The sequence below is a fragment of the Laccaria bicolor genome, genomic scaffold, assembly GCF_000143565.1.
Source record: "Laccaria bicolor S238N-H82 LACBIscaffold_15 genomic scaffold, whole genome shotgun sequence".
Classification (NCBI taxonomy): Eukaryota; Fungi; Basidiomycota; class Agaricomycetes; order Agaricales; family Hydnangiaceae; genus Laccaria; species Laccaria bicolor.
This window is the reverse complement of record NW_001889886.1, coordinates 878,114-896,892: the sequence shown is the minus strand read 5'-3', so window position 1 is coordinate 896,892 and position 18,779 is coordinate 878,114. Positions and strand designations below refer to the sequence as shown.

The window sequence follows — 18,779 nt, the reverse complement described above, 5'->3', positions numbered from 1 at the left end:
GGTCTCGGTTATTTTCCAGTTAATTAACCTAACTTCCAAGCACTAGTCCTTAAAGACTCCCTTTTGAAGCTGGTGAAGGATGTCAGGTGTGAAACATGTGAAGATATTGACATGAGGAAGGTTGGCCCAAAATGGCTTCCATACAGGGCGAAATCCCTCATTATCGTAAGCAGCCACACGTTGCCCACTCTTCTTGTGACTCAAAATAGTCTTGCTACGTTCTTGTTCTTGTAGCAAGGAGTCCACCATCTCCCCTTGGTCTTTTGGTTCCACTCGGCACTTGGGGCAGTAACTCTCTTTGCAGCATGCGACGAGACACTGCTCCGGAAAATCTGCAACATATGAAGCAAGGATTGGGAAGACCCGACGAACAATGCCGTCTGCACAGGTAATGTTGACACCCTCTTCCCCAGCTTTGACGAGCGGTGCTAACAGTTTCTCCATGCAGAAATGGAAAAGTCGATAACCCTCTTGAGAACGCGTCGCTTCAGTGTAATTGTCCAACTTCGCGACTGGTAAATACCCGATAAGGACGGTGGCATGGGCTGAGGGTTTGCGACGCTTCTCTTTCTCAATGTTTCCAATTGTAAGGTAAACAGGCCATGCTTTCTTGTCACCCCGAAACTGGGTTAATTGAGTCTTGTCTGAAGAGAGAATCAGAGCGGCGATTGTTGCCCCCACATCAAGCTTCCACTGTTGCCGGAATTAGCCCATGGTTGTCTGGCGATATAAGGGTAACGTACTTGTGTGTCCCACCACCAATCACCAGTCCACATCTCGTCATAGACACGTATATTCCCCTCCTTATCACGGTACACTCGCTCAGGTGCATACTTCAGCACTGTTTTAAAAGCAGGGTTACTCATCAACTCCTTTACACAATCCACAGGATCCCGCCTCCACAGCTCAAGCTTTTCTGGTGGCATTGGCTTTCCATCTTCATCGGTTCGATCTCCTGGCGCTGTTACAATGTCGCATGTCCATGTGGCCCCTTGTGTCGGCAGGGCATCAACTTTCTTGAGAAAATTACGGTTATTGTTGTAAGAGGGCTTCATTCGATTGGTTGTCTATTTTTGACACTCCATTAGTAAACACAGGGACAGCTGTCAGTGAAAGCAATCACGTACAATAGGAAGCTTTCCCCACCGTGAGCTGCCGCCCTCCTCCTGCTCACGCCGAATGCGTTCAAAAAGTGGGACACCGTAACCCCAGCCAGCCCCGGCTTTTCTTTCTTCAGGAAAATCCTCAACGTGGGACTCAGGATAGGTATCCTGATCTGGAATCTCTTCATTGGTAGTACGGGTCGTGGATGGAGTGTGTGGAGGAGGAGGAGGAGGAGGAGGAGGGGATGCTGGAGGTTCAGGTATGTCAAGACTGGCCTCAAGACCTTGATCAGACTGATCATCGGGTTCAGATGTTTCAGATTCGCCTTCAATTGGTATAGGTGGTCCAACCATTTCAGGGGCAGGCTCCGAAGAAAATCCAGATGGGCCTGTGGCAGGTGCTTGAGGTGCGTTCCAGATATTGGCAACATAGGTTCCAAACTCCTGATGCGAGGCTTTGTTGCAGGTAATAGTTCGTTTGATATGTTTGTTCAGTGCTGAAGTGTTCGGCAAGGTCTTTCCACAGAAGCCACACCGAGCAGTCCCTTCAGCTTTGGATGCCATGGCTGAGTTTGTCAGATGAAAGGTAATGTCGTAAAAATTTCAACGAAAATTCAATAACCAATTTTTTCACCAGCCGTTTCAACCCGATCAACATCATGTCTCATATGACCATCCGCTTTCATACGCACTCCCCATTTGTCACGTTACTGACGCGTCTGCTCCTAAAGTTTTGTTGATCTACGAAAAAAGAGACACCGCCACATTGGCCGACTATTTAACCGCCATGTCCATCATTTGAACTTCTGTGTACCATTTTTTATCCCCCTCTCACACTCTTTGCAGCCTTTCGCTCATTTTTTTTGTTCAGCCATGGCTCGTTCTACCCGCACATCTACCCTCAAGGCTACTGCTGCTGTTCCAATTGAAGTGGAACCAACGTCGTCAGGCCGCCAGCGTACGCTGTCTGCAAAGCAACAACAAATAGGTCAGTTTCTTCATTCATATATTACACCATTACATGACTGACTTCACATTTAGTCACGGAAAAAGTCCAGAAGCAAGTTGTAGCCCAGGACAAGGCCTATACCCAGGCGCTTCGAGCTCATCAAGCCCAAGAAGAAATCATGGGCTTTCAAAAGTTACCGGTTCATGCGCGTGATTCATTGTCAGGCGATGTTGATGAAGAGATGGGCCCTGAATCCGAAGATGAAGATCATCCTGCCTCAGCGGGAAATGGAGTATATTTCTTTCTTTCATTTCTTTCAAGACGTTGATCTTCGACATCTTATTTATCTAGTTCACCGCTGTTACGCTGGCACCAATCATCAAAACATCTGTCCGAAACGGACGTACCCTTGTTCATCGGGTGGACCAGGAAAAGGAAAATTTGAATGCTACACCAGTACGTTGTTAAACCTGTTTAACCTAGCCTTTTTTCATTGTCCATGCAGCTCCAAGTCCACAGCAACGAGGCCAACAAACAGCCACCCAAATTAATCAGACGTGTCACTGGTCAGGCTCGGCCTCCTGTGATGATTGGGCCTAATGGATCAGCACCACCACCTCTTACACCTCAACAGCAACCTTTTCAAGCTGCCGAGTCAGCTCCACATCGCGGCCCTGGTCCCTACAGCCCCCGCTCCCAATCCTTTTATATGGCTGGTGACGGAACCTACTATCAGCGTGAGTTTGTAGTGGAGGATGCTGAGCATAAGTCATCATGCTTATACAAAAACTTACATCCGACGAAATTGTTACTTTTAGATAGCGATGATGAATTTGGGACCCACACAGCCGGTGTAGAGTACCCAGAACCGACATGCCACATATACCCAAATGCACATCCTGCATTGAAGAACTTTCCAAAGTCAAGCCTTTCCCCACCGGCGATAACTCATAGGCCAAAGCCCAACAGCACCCAGTCAAAGGTCACTACGTTGTTGACCTCCTTTCTTGTACCATCACTAACAAAGCATAGGTCTCTACCCCAAACCCACGCATCCGGAAGGAACCTCCGACTACCCCAGCCGCTGAGACAACGGTCATAATCAAACGACCGAAGTCAGAGTTTTCAGGAACATGAGGCCGCGTTCGCGCCTCAGACTTCGATGACGTGACCAAGTCCGTCGTTGAAGAAGCCATTTCTATCTATCGCGCTCAGATTGGAGCTGTCGAACCCTACCCTGATCGTGTTGAAGATCGCGAGGCGGCAGTGGCGGCTTGGGTCGAGGCTTGCAATGGTCGGGGAATCCGCATAGAGTTTGATCATGACATAATGAAATTGGTGGGTACCATTCTCCTCATATCTACTGCCATTGATATTGGACCTAGATCACGGCGCGTGCCTCCCAAGCCCGAGGGCAGCTGAAAACGCTTGCACGCCCTCTCGTCGAGGCTGCCTATGGGATCAGTCCCACGAATGCCAAGCGCGACAACCGCAATCTTGTCGAGGATTTGCAAGACCGCATCGGCTTTGCGTACAAGGCACGTTCTACATTTTTTGATTCCTTCATATGACTACAACATCTTTTTTATAGAATCTGGCTGATCGCACTGGATTATACCGTCATCCCATCATTCAAACGATTGTCAACAAGATGTATTTCAAGCACAAAACAGACGACGGCATCGTGAACCCAGAGTTCTCGGAGAACGAGGAGCTCTCTTTGGTTACTCTAGCACTGGTCCTCACTGTGGTATGCAGTTCATTACACTTTTTTTCTTCCTTCATCTCACTCAGCATCTAGATTGACAATTGCCTCGACGAGTGGCAAACAGGAGAACATGTCGATGTCCAGTTTTCAGCTGCGACCTACAAGAACAAGTTCATTGCTCACCTCAAACGACTTGAGGACTTCGCTGAGAAGACGAAGGATGCGAACATCATTTCGCGTTTGCGTAAGCATCTGCTCAAAATGGCGAAGTACGTTCTTTTTACATTTCAGTTTTGGTACAAATTCTAACAACGTTAGAAAACATGCCAAGGCTGATGATGCACCTCAAGTTATTCAAGCTGCTAGGGTCACCGAAGATGAGGTAGAGGCAGCAAAGAAGGAATGGGAAGGTCTGGTGTTGTCGGAAGAGGAGGATTGATGTGCAGCCTGCTACTAGCCTAGTGTATCCCAATACCCAATAAAACATTTCTCCTATTTCGTCTCTTCTAATTGGTGCTACGGTGACCTACCTAGCTTAAGTAGTCTACTGCCTATCAACCTAGGACCACCTACGACGACATACATAACAGATGTGGTGCCTACTGGTACCTATATATCGGGGGTCAACCTAATTACCTAACGAAGCTATTTAGGTCTCGTAGACCTATATAGCTTTCAAACTTTTTGCAGATGCATGCCCATGAAATTCCATGGCTGTTCAACGGGCCTTGCGAACCTTACGATGGTTGTTATCTAGTCAGGCACACGGGCGCCTCTCCAGTCAGGGAGAGGTCGTTGGCAGGTACAGTAGAAGTTCTCATAGTGCATGATCTATGCATGCATAATTCTCATTACAGCAAAATGCAAAAACGTAGACACCTCTCCAAAATTTCCAGATTGCCCCTTGCCTTGTACAAACAACCGCATTTGGTGCAACCCCGCCGCGCGCGTCAGTGACTGGTGACTTCATGGCACTATATATAAGTACTCCTATAATCAAATGGTGCATTCAATATCATTTCTCTTCGTCCATCTTCAAAGATGCCGGGGAACTACCGCTTTATATCTGCTGAACAAAAACGGCTGATTTTGACAATGTCGCTTTGTGGAGTGATGGTCAAAGAGATTGTGAGCGCAACCGGAATTTGCAAGAGGACTGTGTGTAGGATTCGAAGTACATGGAGAGATACTGGAGACGTGGTCAGGAGATCTTTGGTGCATGGAAGGCCACGGAGCTTGTCATCATTAGAAGTGTCGGTGTGTTCAAGGGGGTAGCGGGACGTGGATCCCGCACCAAGGGTAGGAGGGGGGGGTGTCCGGCCAAAGGCCGAAAAAAAAAAGTGACACCCCATCAATTTAGATTTTGAAGGGCAGCAACATTCCAGCTTCGGACACGGACGGTCCAAACCAAGAGTACTATCACCTACGTTGACACACCCTACACTCCCCATGCCGCCCCAGGCCAAGTGCCTCTTCCTTCTCTGAATGAGTTACACCACTCGGACGCTTCACTTTCTTTCTCGGCCTACACATTAAAGAGTCACTTTTGAAGATTTATCACATGCACAGTAATGAAGAAATGCCCTCTCATTCTGTACTGTCAGTAGCCGTCAGTGTAGCTACTTACCCAGGATGATCCGTCTTTAAACAAGTTTTTTCAATATCATGCTAGCACAGGCCTGTTATATGCATCTTCAGTGGACTCGACTTAGCTTAAACTTAGTTTACGGCCAACCGCCTGTGCGTAGTTGACTTGTTACATGGAAATATTTTGAATTCAAAAAAAAAGAAAAACATGAGTGTGGAAAAAACATACTTCATTAGGAAGGTAATGGTGGGGGGGTGTCAGGCAGAACCCTGAAAAAAAAATAACGAGTGTTGGTCTCTTTTCCACATTCCGCCACCCCCTTGGGTGTGTTACAAATTTTATCACTTGCACTAGAAGTCTTACGTCTAATCAGTGAGTGAGTACTAGTACACCGCCATTTGGGCCCCAGGGTGATGGCAGAATGCCGAAATTCCTGATCGGCATCAAACCTCTCCCCTGTCGGCTATCCAATTGACAGCTGTTGGGCAGCCTGCCGGATCTCACCTGGTAGCTAGGAGTTTACTTTGTGGACACCAGCTCTCGTCTAAAGCTGTTCAACAGCGTCGCCCACAAATTATGATACCTCCACATTTCTCACTAAAGTACCACGTTTTATGAAGTGCATAGTATCTAGCACCTCTTAAACCATTAAATTTATATTTTCTCATATCACCTTCGGAACAACTTTAGCGAAACACAGTGACACTTGATGAAGAGTGTGGGAAATATGTTCATACTCAGCGTACTCCGCAGCTTCAAAAAGGGTGCAAACTCTTGTCATCAACCCCATTGCCTCCCTTGTCAAGCTACAACCTCACCACAATCACACGTCTTTGCTGCTGCCACCATCGTTATCGACTACGTCATGCCTCTCCACCGTCTCCAGCTCCACACCAACACCCAACACATATGACTGGAAAAGTTTGGAGGGGGTCGAGCGTTGCCAGCAACAACACCACACCAACCAGCCACGGACGCGAACTTGCTGCCACGTCGACACCCTGTTGACCAACCCCGGCATCATGGTCGATGTCCCCTCGCCTATCACGTCAGGCTCCCTTGCTTGGTAAGTAAGTGCTCACTGGCACCGCCTATCGGGGGCTGCCTGCCCTAGTGTTCGAAAGTCCGGTTAGGTCCAGTTATTGGGTGCCCAGGGGCTCTAACCGAGACCAAGACCGGTTAGCCTTTGTCCCGAAACCTAAAATAACCTAACCGGACCGCAACTAACCGGTTACGGTCAGTTATTTGCAGTTACTAACCGGTTAGGACCGAAAAATAAAGAATTGGTTATAACAAGGCAAATATGCTCATATGTATCTTGATAGATATTATTTCTGCATATTCTAGCTTTAAAACGAGCCCAAGAACGCTAAAATCGGTGAAGAATTGACATATTTATGCAATTATCCTTGAAAGTCTACACATTTGAGTGATATTTTAGAGATTTGACCGTAACTTAGTCAAATTTTAAGCGTTTTCGATGTTCTCAAGTGCGTTTTGAAGGTGTATAATAGGGTTGGTTATAACCGGTTATTTAACGGTTAGTTAACCGCAAAATAACCGGTTATTCTATTTTCGAAATCAACTAACCCTAACTGCGGTTAGGTTAGTGTTGCAGTTAGGTCTGGTTATTTTCCGGTTAACTAACCTAACTTTCAAACACTAGCCTGCCCTCACTGTTTCATTTGTCCAAACCCTGTTGCAGTAAGTCGCCAACGTCAACCTATGATGTCTACAGTCTACCTGCTAATGTGTACATTCCCTCTCTAGACTACTTCACCCCTCATGTCGCTAACTACTCGCTGTCATGTCACCTCCACCACCAGTCAACAAAGGGGGCACATGGGAGAGAGTACCATGATAGCAGGGAAGGGAGCCATTGGGGGGTAAGCAATAGCATATAACTAGCCTCTCCAGTAGCAGTAGTAGTATTGACCAATTGTATATGAATTATCCCCATCATTGTTATGAGTAAAAAATATCATAAATCTTTCTAAACTATGTGCTTGGATTGAGGTGGGGATTTGAATGGGATTTTCGGGTGGTTGAATACATTGTGGCCATACTATAATACATATCCCCTCTACATAACCACCCACAAGGATGATAGCCAGGATGGTCAGCTGGGAATGGGCTGGACCCGACACGTCTATTCCAGCTAGCCTGGAACCAGACCCCTATTAGTTCGATTTTGAGCTGGTGGCCAGCATCCGCCACACTGGTGACAATGTGGGAAAATATAGTGGACATGCTGCGTGCTCTAGGTTGCTTCCACATCTGGCCCAAATAGTGGTGTATCTTGAAAGCTTGGTTGAGAAACAGCCTGACATATATGCAAGAGAGTTGCAGCATGCACTCTTTATAGCATATGATGTCGAGGTGGACACAAGTACTATCACACGTGCATTACATCGACGTGGTTTTACGAGGATGAATATAACATGCCCAGTGAGGGAACACAACGAGGAGGTCTGGCTCGAGTATCAAGCAGACATTGGTGAAAACTACCCACCTGAGACTTTAGTATTCCTTGACGAAGCTGCTTGCAATCGTTTGACAACCAACAGGCTAAAAGTGTGGGGGCCTAGAGGAGGTCGAGCACGGAGACATGACTTTTTTGTGAGGGGACAAAAGTATATCAGTACTAATCATTTCAATTCCACATGGAGACTGACCAAAAGTTATTGATTCTTCCAACAGATATTCTATTCTTCCCGCTATCTCCCTTGATGGAGTTCTACATCTCGACATTCTTACATCCTCCTGGACAGCTGAGGAATTCAGAACATTTGTTGATGTCCTTCTTGACAAAATGAACCCATATCCACAGAAAAACTCAGTGCTGGTTCTTGACAATGCAAGTGTACATCATTTTGATGAGCTTCGCGAGATGGTTGAGGGACGGTAAGTGCTCATGATTTGATTATTTTTCAACATGATTGTATTTTCGCAGAGGAAGACGACTCCGATATCTTCCGCCATACTCCCCTGACTTTAGTCCAATTGAGGAGGGATTCTCCATGATGAAGGCATGGATTCGGCGGAATCGAGATTACATGTTAGGTGAACTGTCAGGGGATGCAATGTGCAATCCCCAGGCAATGCTATGGGATGCAGTATTCGAGTCAATGACTCCAGATAATATTACAGGATGGTATCGAGATTGTGGCTATGTTGTATAGATCAGAGTTCAACACTTTCTAATCATGACATTTCATTCTCTTTATCATCTATCCTCGCCTGCTTGCTATCCCTCTTTTCACGAAGCAGAGCTTTCCTGGTCCCCTTCAAGAAAGGCCCGACAGCACCCTCAGCCATCCCCAGTCTGACAAAAAAGTCTTTCGAAAATTCACCAACACTCTCCGCATAGACGATGCCGTGCTTTTCCAAAATGGCTTCATACTGATCGAAGTGGAGCTTGGGATATTTCGTGTTGAGATCAGCAAGAACCTCAGTGAGTGGAAGGGATTCGATGTCCATGCTATCATCGGAAGAGTCTGGTGTAGAGGAACGTGCGCGTTTGGATCGACGTGATGGAGTTGGCAACCCAGCTGGGTCGACGGGGTTCGTAAAGTGGTTGTGAACATGGACGGCCGGACCAAGGGCGGTGTTTGTTGCAGTCTTGTTATTTGCGTGCTTAGTGGCACGTTCACGGAGCTTATCAAGGGAGAGGCAATTTGGCGGAAGGACACATGCACGATCGAGGGTCAGGTCGTCTTTCTGTAACAATATTAGCTAGTATAGTGAAACTGACATGGAGACTCACAAGTTTTCGAGCCCAGAGGGTCACCTCTTCGAGACCGAGCTTGACATGGTCCGCAGGATCATTCGAACTGACATAGCACCACCTGTTGGGGCCATTGTGCTGCTCACACTTGAGCTTCCCCTTCATGATACAAAGTTCTTCGCCATACGCGAAATCAGTGGCTTTGTTGCCATCGGTCTTCTTCTTCGCAGGCTTGGGAGCCACAGGATTCTGGGTAAATGACCATCAGCTAAGAAGAGAATATAGAAATACCAGGACGTACCAAATGAACCATCTGCATTGCAACTTCTTTCTCCCTTCTAGTATTCTTCTTAGCCTTTACAAGCACGTGAAAGGCATCTTGAAGGTCGTTCTCAGTGGTGAGTTGTCTAGCGGGATCGCGTTTCGCATCGTCGATAGACTTCCAGCCGAGCTCGGCAGTTGCAGGATTTAGATTCATTGAAGCGCAAACACGACTGACAAAATCATTATAAGGAATATCAACAGGGATGTCAATATCCTTTGTAAACTTGTCATTCACTGGGATGCGAACGACGACACGGTCTGTCAAACCTATCAGCACCATCCAAGAGAAATACATGTAGCCAACATACCGATTTCGTGCATGAGTAGTTGGGGATCGATGTTGTCTTGGTGGTCAAGCAGATGGTTGGTTATTGCAACAGCAATTTCCTGTGGCTGTGGCGGAGGTGGAGGCCCCATCTAGTGTTTGGAAGTCCGGTCTCGTGACTGGAAAAAGACCATAACCAGACCGGACCAAGACCGCAAAAGACCGGACCTGCGGTTACGGTCTTTTATTTTTGAAATGTAAAGACCGCAAAAAGACCGGTTAACGTGAACCGGTCTTAACCGGTTTGGACCGGTCTTTTGTAGCCCCTTAAATACCCTTTAAAACGCACCCAAGAACGTACGATTTGGTAAAAAAACGAGAGAGATATGAATTAAAATGTAAATTACTTTTGGGAATAATAGATGTACCAGACTTATTTTATAGAAGCACCAATTCCTAATGGAATTTAACGTTCTTGGGCTCGTTTTGAAGCTATTAGAGATGTTAATAAATTTACAGATTCATAATTTTAAAATATTGGCCTAAAGACCGGTCATAAACCGGTTAAAACCGATGCAGACCGAAACCGGTCTATAGACCGCAAAAAACCGCGGTCTGCGGTCTTTTTGCGGTCCGGTCTGGTCTTTTGACTTCTGGGGAAAAGGCAGACCGGTTACGGTTACGGTTAACGCCCCTGGGCATCAAAAAACCGGACCGAACCGGACTTTCAAACACTAGCCCCATCCCCAACAAGTAGGCTGCCATTTGCCGCTGTCGGCATTGATTATTGTGGTAAGTGTTGTTATTATCCATGAGTGATACTGACCTGTACCAGTGTCCGCACTCTTTATACATTCGATAGCCATCCCATGTTTATGAGGGTTGACACTGAAATGCAGGGAAATGACATAAATGAGGCGCTAGCGAATACACGAAGTGGAGTGGTGGAGCGAGAACAGAGTGCTTGCATCACTCACGCCCACTCATTTCCTAAAGCGGTTGTTTGTACAAGGTGAGGCGCAGTCTGGAAATTTTGGAGAGGTGTCTACGTTTTTGCATTTTGCTGTAAGCATCACATTTGGGCTCTTCCCATGTTGGTTAGTCTTGGGTTTCGCATATCGCATAATGCATAACATTTTGAGGGCAAATATGCAGTATGAGATAGAATATTTTGGGTATCTAGGCAACACTGACAATAATTTAAGTGATTATTTTGTAGAAGATTTGAGATAAGTCCTTTATCTTGGGGAGACCATGATTGAGTGCTATCTAATCAATCTTTTGCTAGAAATTTTGCTGTCAGTATATGTTAAGTATTTGTCTCAGACATGTTCAAGGAGTTTGAGTCTGATGACGAGAAGGAGGAGGACATCAGAATATGTGAGTTGAGGAGTTTAAGTGAGAAAGTGGAATGCCTCTCTCTCAAATATGAAGACAAATAGACCTCTCTAGACCTCTCTCAAAGCCTGAGGGTGTTCCAAATCCAATTGAGGAGGGTGGAGACAGTGAAGGCAAGGCAGACATCGCTGAACCAGCAGAGAGTCACACTAGAGTCACACAATATGTCACAGTCACATTTTGTTACACCTATCTACACTGACATAAATCTAATAATGCATTGGAAATTGGCCCTTCCCAGCATTATGCATTATGAGAACTTCTACTGTACATCGGGAGCGGCAACCCACTGCCAAATTTTCAACTCTGCCATATTTTCCCATCACCAAAGACCTGATCAAAAAATGGTCAATCGTCTCAACTGCTCATATTTACTTTGACACAACAGTAGATTGCCAATTTAAGTGTGGATATCTGTAGGTGGAGCATAAGTAAAGGTGCTTGTATACAATTTAGCTCAAAAATACAAATATTCCATCAGTTAATATCTTAATTCAAGCCTTCCAAACCCCTTTATAAAATTCTGTCCCGAACAAATCCATCCTATGCTCCAGAAGTTTGTGCCTGCCAAAATTTGAAAGAATACCTCTACAGATGAGGTAGCAATCCACGACGCGGGAATGGCATGGTAAGATGCGATGATCATGTGTTGCAATAAAGAAAGTAACTGAAGTGCGACCAAAGCGCGACTATTGGTGTCAGCAATGCATTATCGTCGCTACCTCTGCATATATTGACTTGTAAACCACAAGTATCTTATATCATGGGCAAAGAGGCTTGGAAACTGGGCTGGAAGTCACGATCGACGTTGCAAACTTCCCAGTCAATGACAAACCTTCGCAACATTCACTCTGACAACTTGGAAAACAGACCAGAACCAAATTGGAACACAATATGAATGTCTAAAGCTCAAACCAGCAGGAGCTTGAAGCTCAACTCAATGTGGGGAGTGAATAGGAAGGCTACATTCCAGAGCAAAATGCATCTGACATGTATAGTGACACAGATATAGAACTTGGCTACCAAATTCAATCATAATAGTATATTATATATCACCACAAACAATATAGACTTGTAAATTGGTCCCTATGTATCAATTACAGCTGAAAGCAGAACAATAGGCCATGCCAGATCAACACATACATAGGGCGGACTCTCAACTTTTATTGTGGTACTAGCGTGACATCAATTCGGAGGTTGAAATTTAACACGTTGTGAGAACTCAGCAGCCCCAGCCATCATGTCGCTTGAAATTTTGGGAGCCCTGAACATGTGTCGATCTGCCGTGGCCTATCGTTCTGCTTTCAGCTGTAAAGTGAAATAACAGTCGTCGACCACTGAATTCGACTATTTGGCATGAGACAAACAGAACCAAACAGCATGATTTTATTGGCACGGTTGCCGCTCCCCACTGTACATACATGTTGATGTCATGGCGCAAAGAGGATGTGAACAACGTGACAGTGAGCACTGATCACAACAACTTGAAGTTGAACTTGGTCAGTGTAACGAATCGCAAATCAAAACCATGGCATTGAGTCTTGACATCAGATTCACAACCACCGCCGTCTGAGTCGATCCCGCACATCCTCCACATCCACCTTTTTATTCCCCCGCACCAGCTCACCCACCAAGGACCCTATTTCCATCGTCATCTCCAAACCCTCATGAAACACAGTAAAACCAAACACACACCCCTACGCCATAAAACAACATCACAGTCATCCTTTTCTGCTCTTCTTCCTCACCAGTCCATACTACCACGCTCACACACTGGCAGCACGTCGCCAGAGCACGTCTCCAGTTGACCAGGTAGCTCTGCCCTATCTCCATTCAGCGCATGTACTGGCCTCTCAAGCTCTCAGCTTGGAAAAATACCAGACCGCAAGTTATGAGGAGCCATGATCATATGGGAGAGAGGTGAAAATAAAGGTTAGCGATACAGTTCTGATGGCGCGCTGAGGTGTTCATGTTGAACGCAGTGCGCTCATATTCTACCTGACCAACACCTACAGCAACTAAGGTCGTTACACAGGCCCCATCATCGTAAGTACTTCCTATCTGACAATATGTTTGCTTACAATGCCATACCTCGTTCAGTAAATCCAATCGCCCAACCATATCTGAGTGCGGCTCGCCTCTATTCCACTTTATATCTGACTTCGATGTTGTGTCCTTTGAGTCTACCAATAAACAAGGCGCCGTCTCCCAAACCATACCGCTTGAAGAGGTCCATGGCGAACAGGTCTTCGCCACGTCATGACGGCAAAGTTTCTCAATATGTCCCAGCCAACTATATACCCCATGGCTTTGTCCAAATTTCTTCTCATCCATTCTTCGATCTAATAGGACCATCTGTGCGTACCTTATAACATGCTCGCACCCTCACCTCTCATGAATGTTTAGGCATTGGATGAAACTCTGCTCAACGATGAAAAAAAAAGCTCGCCATTGCAACACTACCAACTTGTACTCCGATAATTCTGCATGTCGCAGGATGGGACAGCCTGTACTACGATTTTGGTGTTTGACGACCGGGTCTTGTTGTGCGAGGATCCTTCACGCTGTTCGCAGAGCCTCAGGGAGTGGCCCTACCTGTTTTTTAAACGTCGACTGTCCACTGGCAGAAGTTCAAGCAGATTCGGAGGACCAAAAGGAGATGCTTCCTGCCATCGAAGTCATTGGCCAGCACAACATGCTTCTCAGCTGGAGAGGTTGTTTCTTCTCAATGACGGCATAAGCTCACGAAATCTCCTCTTTCTTCTCCATAGAGTCCTTACCATCATCTTCTAGAGCATTCTCCGCTTTGTTCGAATAGCTCCTTCCACCACCTTCCCAGATCAAAGATGATGGGACCCTTCATGTTGAACCTCCTGACGATTCTTGTCAACTTGCATGAGTTTGTCAAGACCTATTGAAGGTCAATCAACTTGCGAACTCAAATCTTTTCTACCTTCACTGACGATTCAACAGGGCATCGGGATCGTCGTTTCTCCATCCAAAGGTCAATCGTCTACTGATATCAAGGACGTCAAGAACATCACTTCAAATGTCCCTACCATTTCCCGTTGACATTGCATGAACAGGGTCCTCCGCCTTTCTTGCCCAACTTTTCAATGTCTTTCCAGCAGGGCGTTGTCTCCAGCTGCTGGTACTACGACAGCCATCGTGCACTTCTGCGACTTCCAAAGGGAAACGATGCTAGCTCTTTTCGACGTATGTACCCCCTTCGCTTCTAGTTCTCCAAGTACCGATAGACTTGACACAGAATTACGGCTCAAACATGTCTCTGACGTTGCCGTTAGATGCCCTTTGTGTTGCTGTTTGGCCCCACGTCTGCTTTGAGGAAATTCATCTATTGGGGTGAGATACTGAGTAGTCTGATCCTACCGAACAGGTACTAACCTCCAAGATGCTAGCCATCGTTGGGTAGGCCGCTTGCTTTCCCTGATCCCATTGCTCAAGCGTGGACTTCTTCCTAATAACATCATGGGGAATGGGACATTGGACGCTCAGCTGCATAGTATGCTTGCAAGGACATGGGGAAAACGAAGCACTTGACCATTGGATCACGGGTCCTGAACGGCTTACGTAAGGATCGCGTCCTCCCTTTGACAATCTCTTTCTTTGACTTGTTTTCCCTTTTATACAGCTATGATTTCAAAATACATCCTTTCTATCCCTCCCCACTGTACCACCACCCATTTCTTATCTACAGAACGATTGCCTTCCTGCCATGCCATTGGCGGCAGTTCACCCAGTAGATTTCATCCTCCTTTTCACCATCATCTTCATCATCGCCTCCCTCTTCTGTGCGTCCATCTATGTGACGGGTTGGTATATCTATGGCAGACTATACCCTGAACCCCGCTGGATTGCCAACGATGACGAAGGCGTAACAAAAAGTCACAAAGGCTTCATTGACCACCCAACACTACACGACGGTCTATCTGATCGTGGACACCATACGCTCTAGAATCAAAGGCAACACCTCAGCAATACCCAGAATGTTGAGAGGTTCTTTATTGAGATCTTGGATGACTCGGACTCGGATTTGAATGTTCTTCTGGTAAGTTGTTTCGCTGATTCTGCCTTCCAAGGGTATTCAACATGTCACAACGCAGGGGAGCGGAGGGACATTGCTTAACACCCAAAACGCATCTGCTCAACATGGAATTTCCAAGACTCCCCCAGATCCTCCCACGGATTGTAATGCTCAGGCAGTAAAACCCTGGGGTCCTGGATTTCAACAAGTGATTGCACCTTTTATTCTTGGTTCACGACCTTCTATGAGACCACCGGCTCGTAGCTCCCAACCTTTGATGAAGCCTCGGAAGGCAGCGAGCAACCCCAAAGGGGTTGGAAACCACCGCCTGTTGATCACGGCTCCCAGCCTTTAACGACCTCTCCAGATTGCGGTCTTTTTACTATGACACCGGCTCGTCGCCCAGGTAAAGTCACCCCCCTTTCACCACCTTTCGACTGATGCTGAATGTGCTTTCAAGCTTATCGCCGTTGCCCAATTGGAAGTTTGGAAGACGAGCTTGATCATCATGATGAAGATGAAGATGACGATGATCATGATGACCACGACTACATCGATGATAGTGAGATGGACAACTCGGATTCTATTTGGGAACCGCGTTCTTCAGTAAGAGCCTTCATGTTGTTTTTTCAATCTCGTTTATTCTGACAAGAGCTACAGAAGAAACGGAGGTCTCCACTCAAAAAGACCCTACTGACTTGCCTTCCAGGTTCCTCTGCACCTGAGCCAAAGCTACTTATCACTTGTCGTGACAGGCCCTCAACATCGGAGAACCCCAATTCCACGGTTACGTCTGGTCAGCTTCCTTCTTTTCCTCTGTCTGGTGCTTTTGCTAATGTATTCTCATTCAGACCCTCATGTCCACCCTACTCCGATTTCTCAATGCCAGCCACTTGTTCCAGCAGCTGTTGACAAAGTACAAGGAGATGTCGATGATCCTTCAGCTCTGGATCTGGGCCCGCACTCTACCCTGGACTCGCACTCGCACACAACAGAACCCGACCTCCTTGCAACACTCGCAACCTGACAAGAAGCACTAGACCCACGTGAACTCAGGCTGGCGGCTATTTGTGGTGGGCAACGACCATCAGCAGTAGGGTCTGGGGATGTTGATGATCGTTCAGCTCTGGATCTGAGCCTGCGCAGAACAGAACAAGACTCAACAGAACACGACCTCCTTGTGACATTTGCAACCTGCCAAGAAGCCCTCGACCAATGTGAGCTCGGACTGGCGGCTAGACAGGAGAGGATTGAGGGGCTGGAGGAGAGGGTTGGGGAAGGTGCAGGGGGTTGTTGGGTATTGTGAGGAGGCATTGGGGCGATGTGAGGAGGCGGTTGGGCGGAGGGAGAAAGAGGTAGAGGAGAGGGAGATGGCGGTTGAGCGGAGAGAGAGGGAGGTGGAGGAGAAGGAAGAGAATGTGATGAGCGAGGACAGGCTCTCAATCAGAGAGGATCTGACCTTGAAGAACGTTCTGAATGGGTTGAGGAAGAATGGGAATGCATTCTGCTAAACTTGGTGGTCTCGACGTGTCCACTTCGTCAAAGTCATGGCCCATCACTATCACTCTTCTTCAGTCCGTCGTCTTTCATGTGTTGGGCGACAATATGTCCTCATTCCTCCTTGAGCCCAGCCCTCCCTCCTCCTGTAACCCAAGTCCTTCTTCCTCCTTCAACCGGAATTCATCCACCACCCCCACCTCAATCCCCCCTTAAAGAAGACCCTGACGTGAGTGGGAAGCCCAACGCGATTTGTACCTCTTGACGGATGGACGGGGGAGTTACCTCGTACTCATGGGCATTGGCGTGTGTGCTGTCAATTGTGTTGAAGGTGCTTGCGAGGAGGTTGACCGGGGTTGGGATTTGGAGTTGGTTGAGAGGGAGGAACAGGAGGTAGCGTTGACTAAATTTGAGGGCGGGAGATGCTTTGCAGTCTTATGACTTTTTTGACCTCTACAACTTTTTTCACAATCTCTTTTTGACTGACGCTGACAAGGAATTGAATAAATGAATGCTTGCAGATGCAAGTGTTTTGGGTTTTGTTCGTGTATATTTCTTACTTATACCTTATGTATCGTTTGAATCTTTGAACAGCACTGATTGTTTGAAAGCGACAACCGTCCGAGTCTTGCAAGTTGCACGATGCTGTTCGTCATGATCAGTGAGTCCTCGTTTCTTGTGTTACATGCTAACAGATCTACTATAGCGGGACCGGTCCTAATTATAAGGAGGTCTTTACCTTCCCCGGTATAATCCATATGGAATCCATGTGGAATCCATGGAATCCATGAAGAATTCCATATGGAATCCATGGAATCAATGTTGGCTGAGGACACAGCCAGTTTCTGATTCCATGGACATCATGGATTCCATATGGAATGATGCTGGAATGGTCATGGAATGATTAATTCCATATGGACTCCAACACCATTCCATATGGATTCCATCAGATTCCATATGGAATGCAGGCATATCCACATGGATTCCATGGAGCAGTCCATATGGATTCCATGGAATGGAATTAATGACTATTATACCATTAGAATACATTGTCCTTACTATAAGTAAGTAAAATAAATTTTTTTACATCTCAAGGAATTGAACTCTCAACCTCGTGAATGTAAGCAGCGCTCAAGCCGACTGAGCCATGAAGGCATTATTATATGAGAAACTAAAGGTATGTATATACCGCTTTTAGGCACGTGCCGCGTCAAACGTGACAGCTGTGGCTGAAGCGTTGCCACGTCGTTCTTTCCTTCCTACCACCACCATCACCATCCACCACCACCGTTTCAAACCACGACCGCCCGCGACATCGACAACGACGACGACGACGCTGACGCTAACGACGCGTGACGAGGGCCCAGCCCAGGTAAGTGGGAACAACCACCCCACCCACTCTCCTTTTTAACACAAACCACAGGTGCCACGTCGCGACGTGGCAACCAGACGGCGAACGACGACATCGGTCGTCGTTCGCCGTCTCTGCTCGGCCACGAGGACTCACCACCACGAACAGCCCACCAACACACCCCACCAACGTCAACGAGCGCCCACCCCCACGAGCGCCCACCGACGAAAACGAGCGCCCACCAACGTCAACGACCTCACACCAACGACGACCAGCGCCCACGAAAACGACCGCCCACGGACGTCCAGCGACCGCAAACGACGTCCCCGCCCACGAAAACGATGTCCACCGCCCATGAACGACGCCCACCGCCAACGATGTCAACCGCCCATGAACAACGGCCACCACCAACGACGTCCAACGCCCACCGCCCACCAACGACGTCCCCCGCCCACGAAGACGACGTCCGCCGCCCACCGCCCACGAAACAACGTCCGCCGCCCACGAAAAACGTGTACCGCCCACGAAACGACGTCCGCCGCCTACCGAAAACATCCGCCACCCACCGAAAACGTCCACCGCCCACGAAACAACGTCCCCCGCCCACCGAAAATGTCCGCCGCCCATCCACGAACACAGTGACGAGCCCAGGTGAGCCCCCCCTCCCTCCATCATTATTCCACATCACACCGTCCCCCATTGCTCCCCCTCTAATTGCTGCCCCCCTCTCCACCTTTCCTTCCCCCTCCATAACTCCCCACCTCCATCACTCTCCACCCCTCCCCTCCCTCCTCATTCTCCACAACTCCCTCTCTCCACAACTC

The 18,779-nt window shown here is 47.4% G+C and overlaps 3 protein-coding genes across 3 annotated transcripts; 1 reads left to right on the top strand and 2 right to left on the bottom strand.

The window, feature by feature from the left end:
* Positions 1-42: 42 nt before the first annotated feature.
* Positions 43-1,667, bottom strand: LACBIDRAFT_328217 (uncharacterized protein; the record flags this gene model as incomplete). Its single annotated transcript, XM_001882095.1, has 3 exons — positions 43-693; positions 744-1,067; positions 1,128-1,667. The coding sequence occupies 3 exons, from the start codon at positions 1,665-1,667 to the stop codon at positions 43-45; spliced, it is 1,515 nt and encodes a 504-aa protein (XP_001882130.1).
* A 309-nt stretch (positions 1,668-1,976) lies between these two features.
* LACBIDRAFT_328216 (uncharacterized protein) lies at positions 1,977-4,199 on the top strand (the record flags this gene model as incomplete). Its single annotated transcript, XM_001882216.1, has 9 exons — positions 1,977-2,091; positions 2,145-2,344; positions 2,404-2,508; positions 2,558-2,789; positions 3,209-3,390; positions 3,438-3,551; positions 3,644-3,802; positions 3,854-4,029; positions 4,052-4,199. The coding sequence occupies 9 exons, from the start codon at positions 1,977-1,979 to the stop codon at positions 4,197-4,199; spliced, it is 1,431 nt and encodes a 476-aa protein (XP_001882251.1).
* A 4,436-nt stretch (positions 4,200-8,635) lies between these two features.
* LACBIDRAFT_328214 (uncharacterized protein) lies at positions 8,636-9,816 on the bottom strand (the record flags this gene model as incomplete). The annotated part of the gene is made up of 5 exons (XM_001882094.1): positions 8,636-8,673; positions 8,702-9,068; positions 9,115-9,324; positions 9,377-9,666; positions 9,708-9,816. The coding sequence occupies 5 exons, from the start codon at positions 9,814-9,816 to the stop codon at positions 8,636-8,638; spliced, it is 1,014 nt and encodes a 337-aa protein (XP_001882129.1).
* Positions 9,817-18,779: the final 8,963 nt, after the last annotated feature.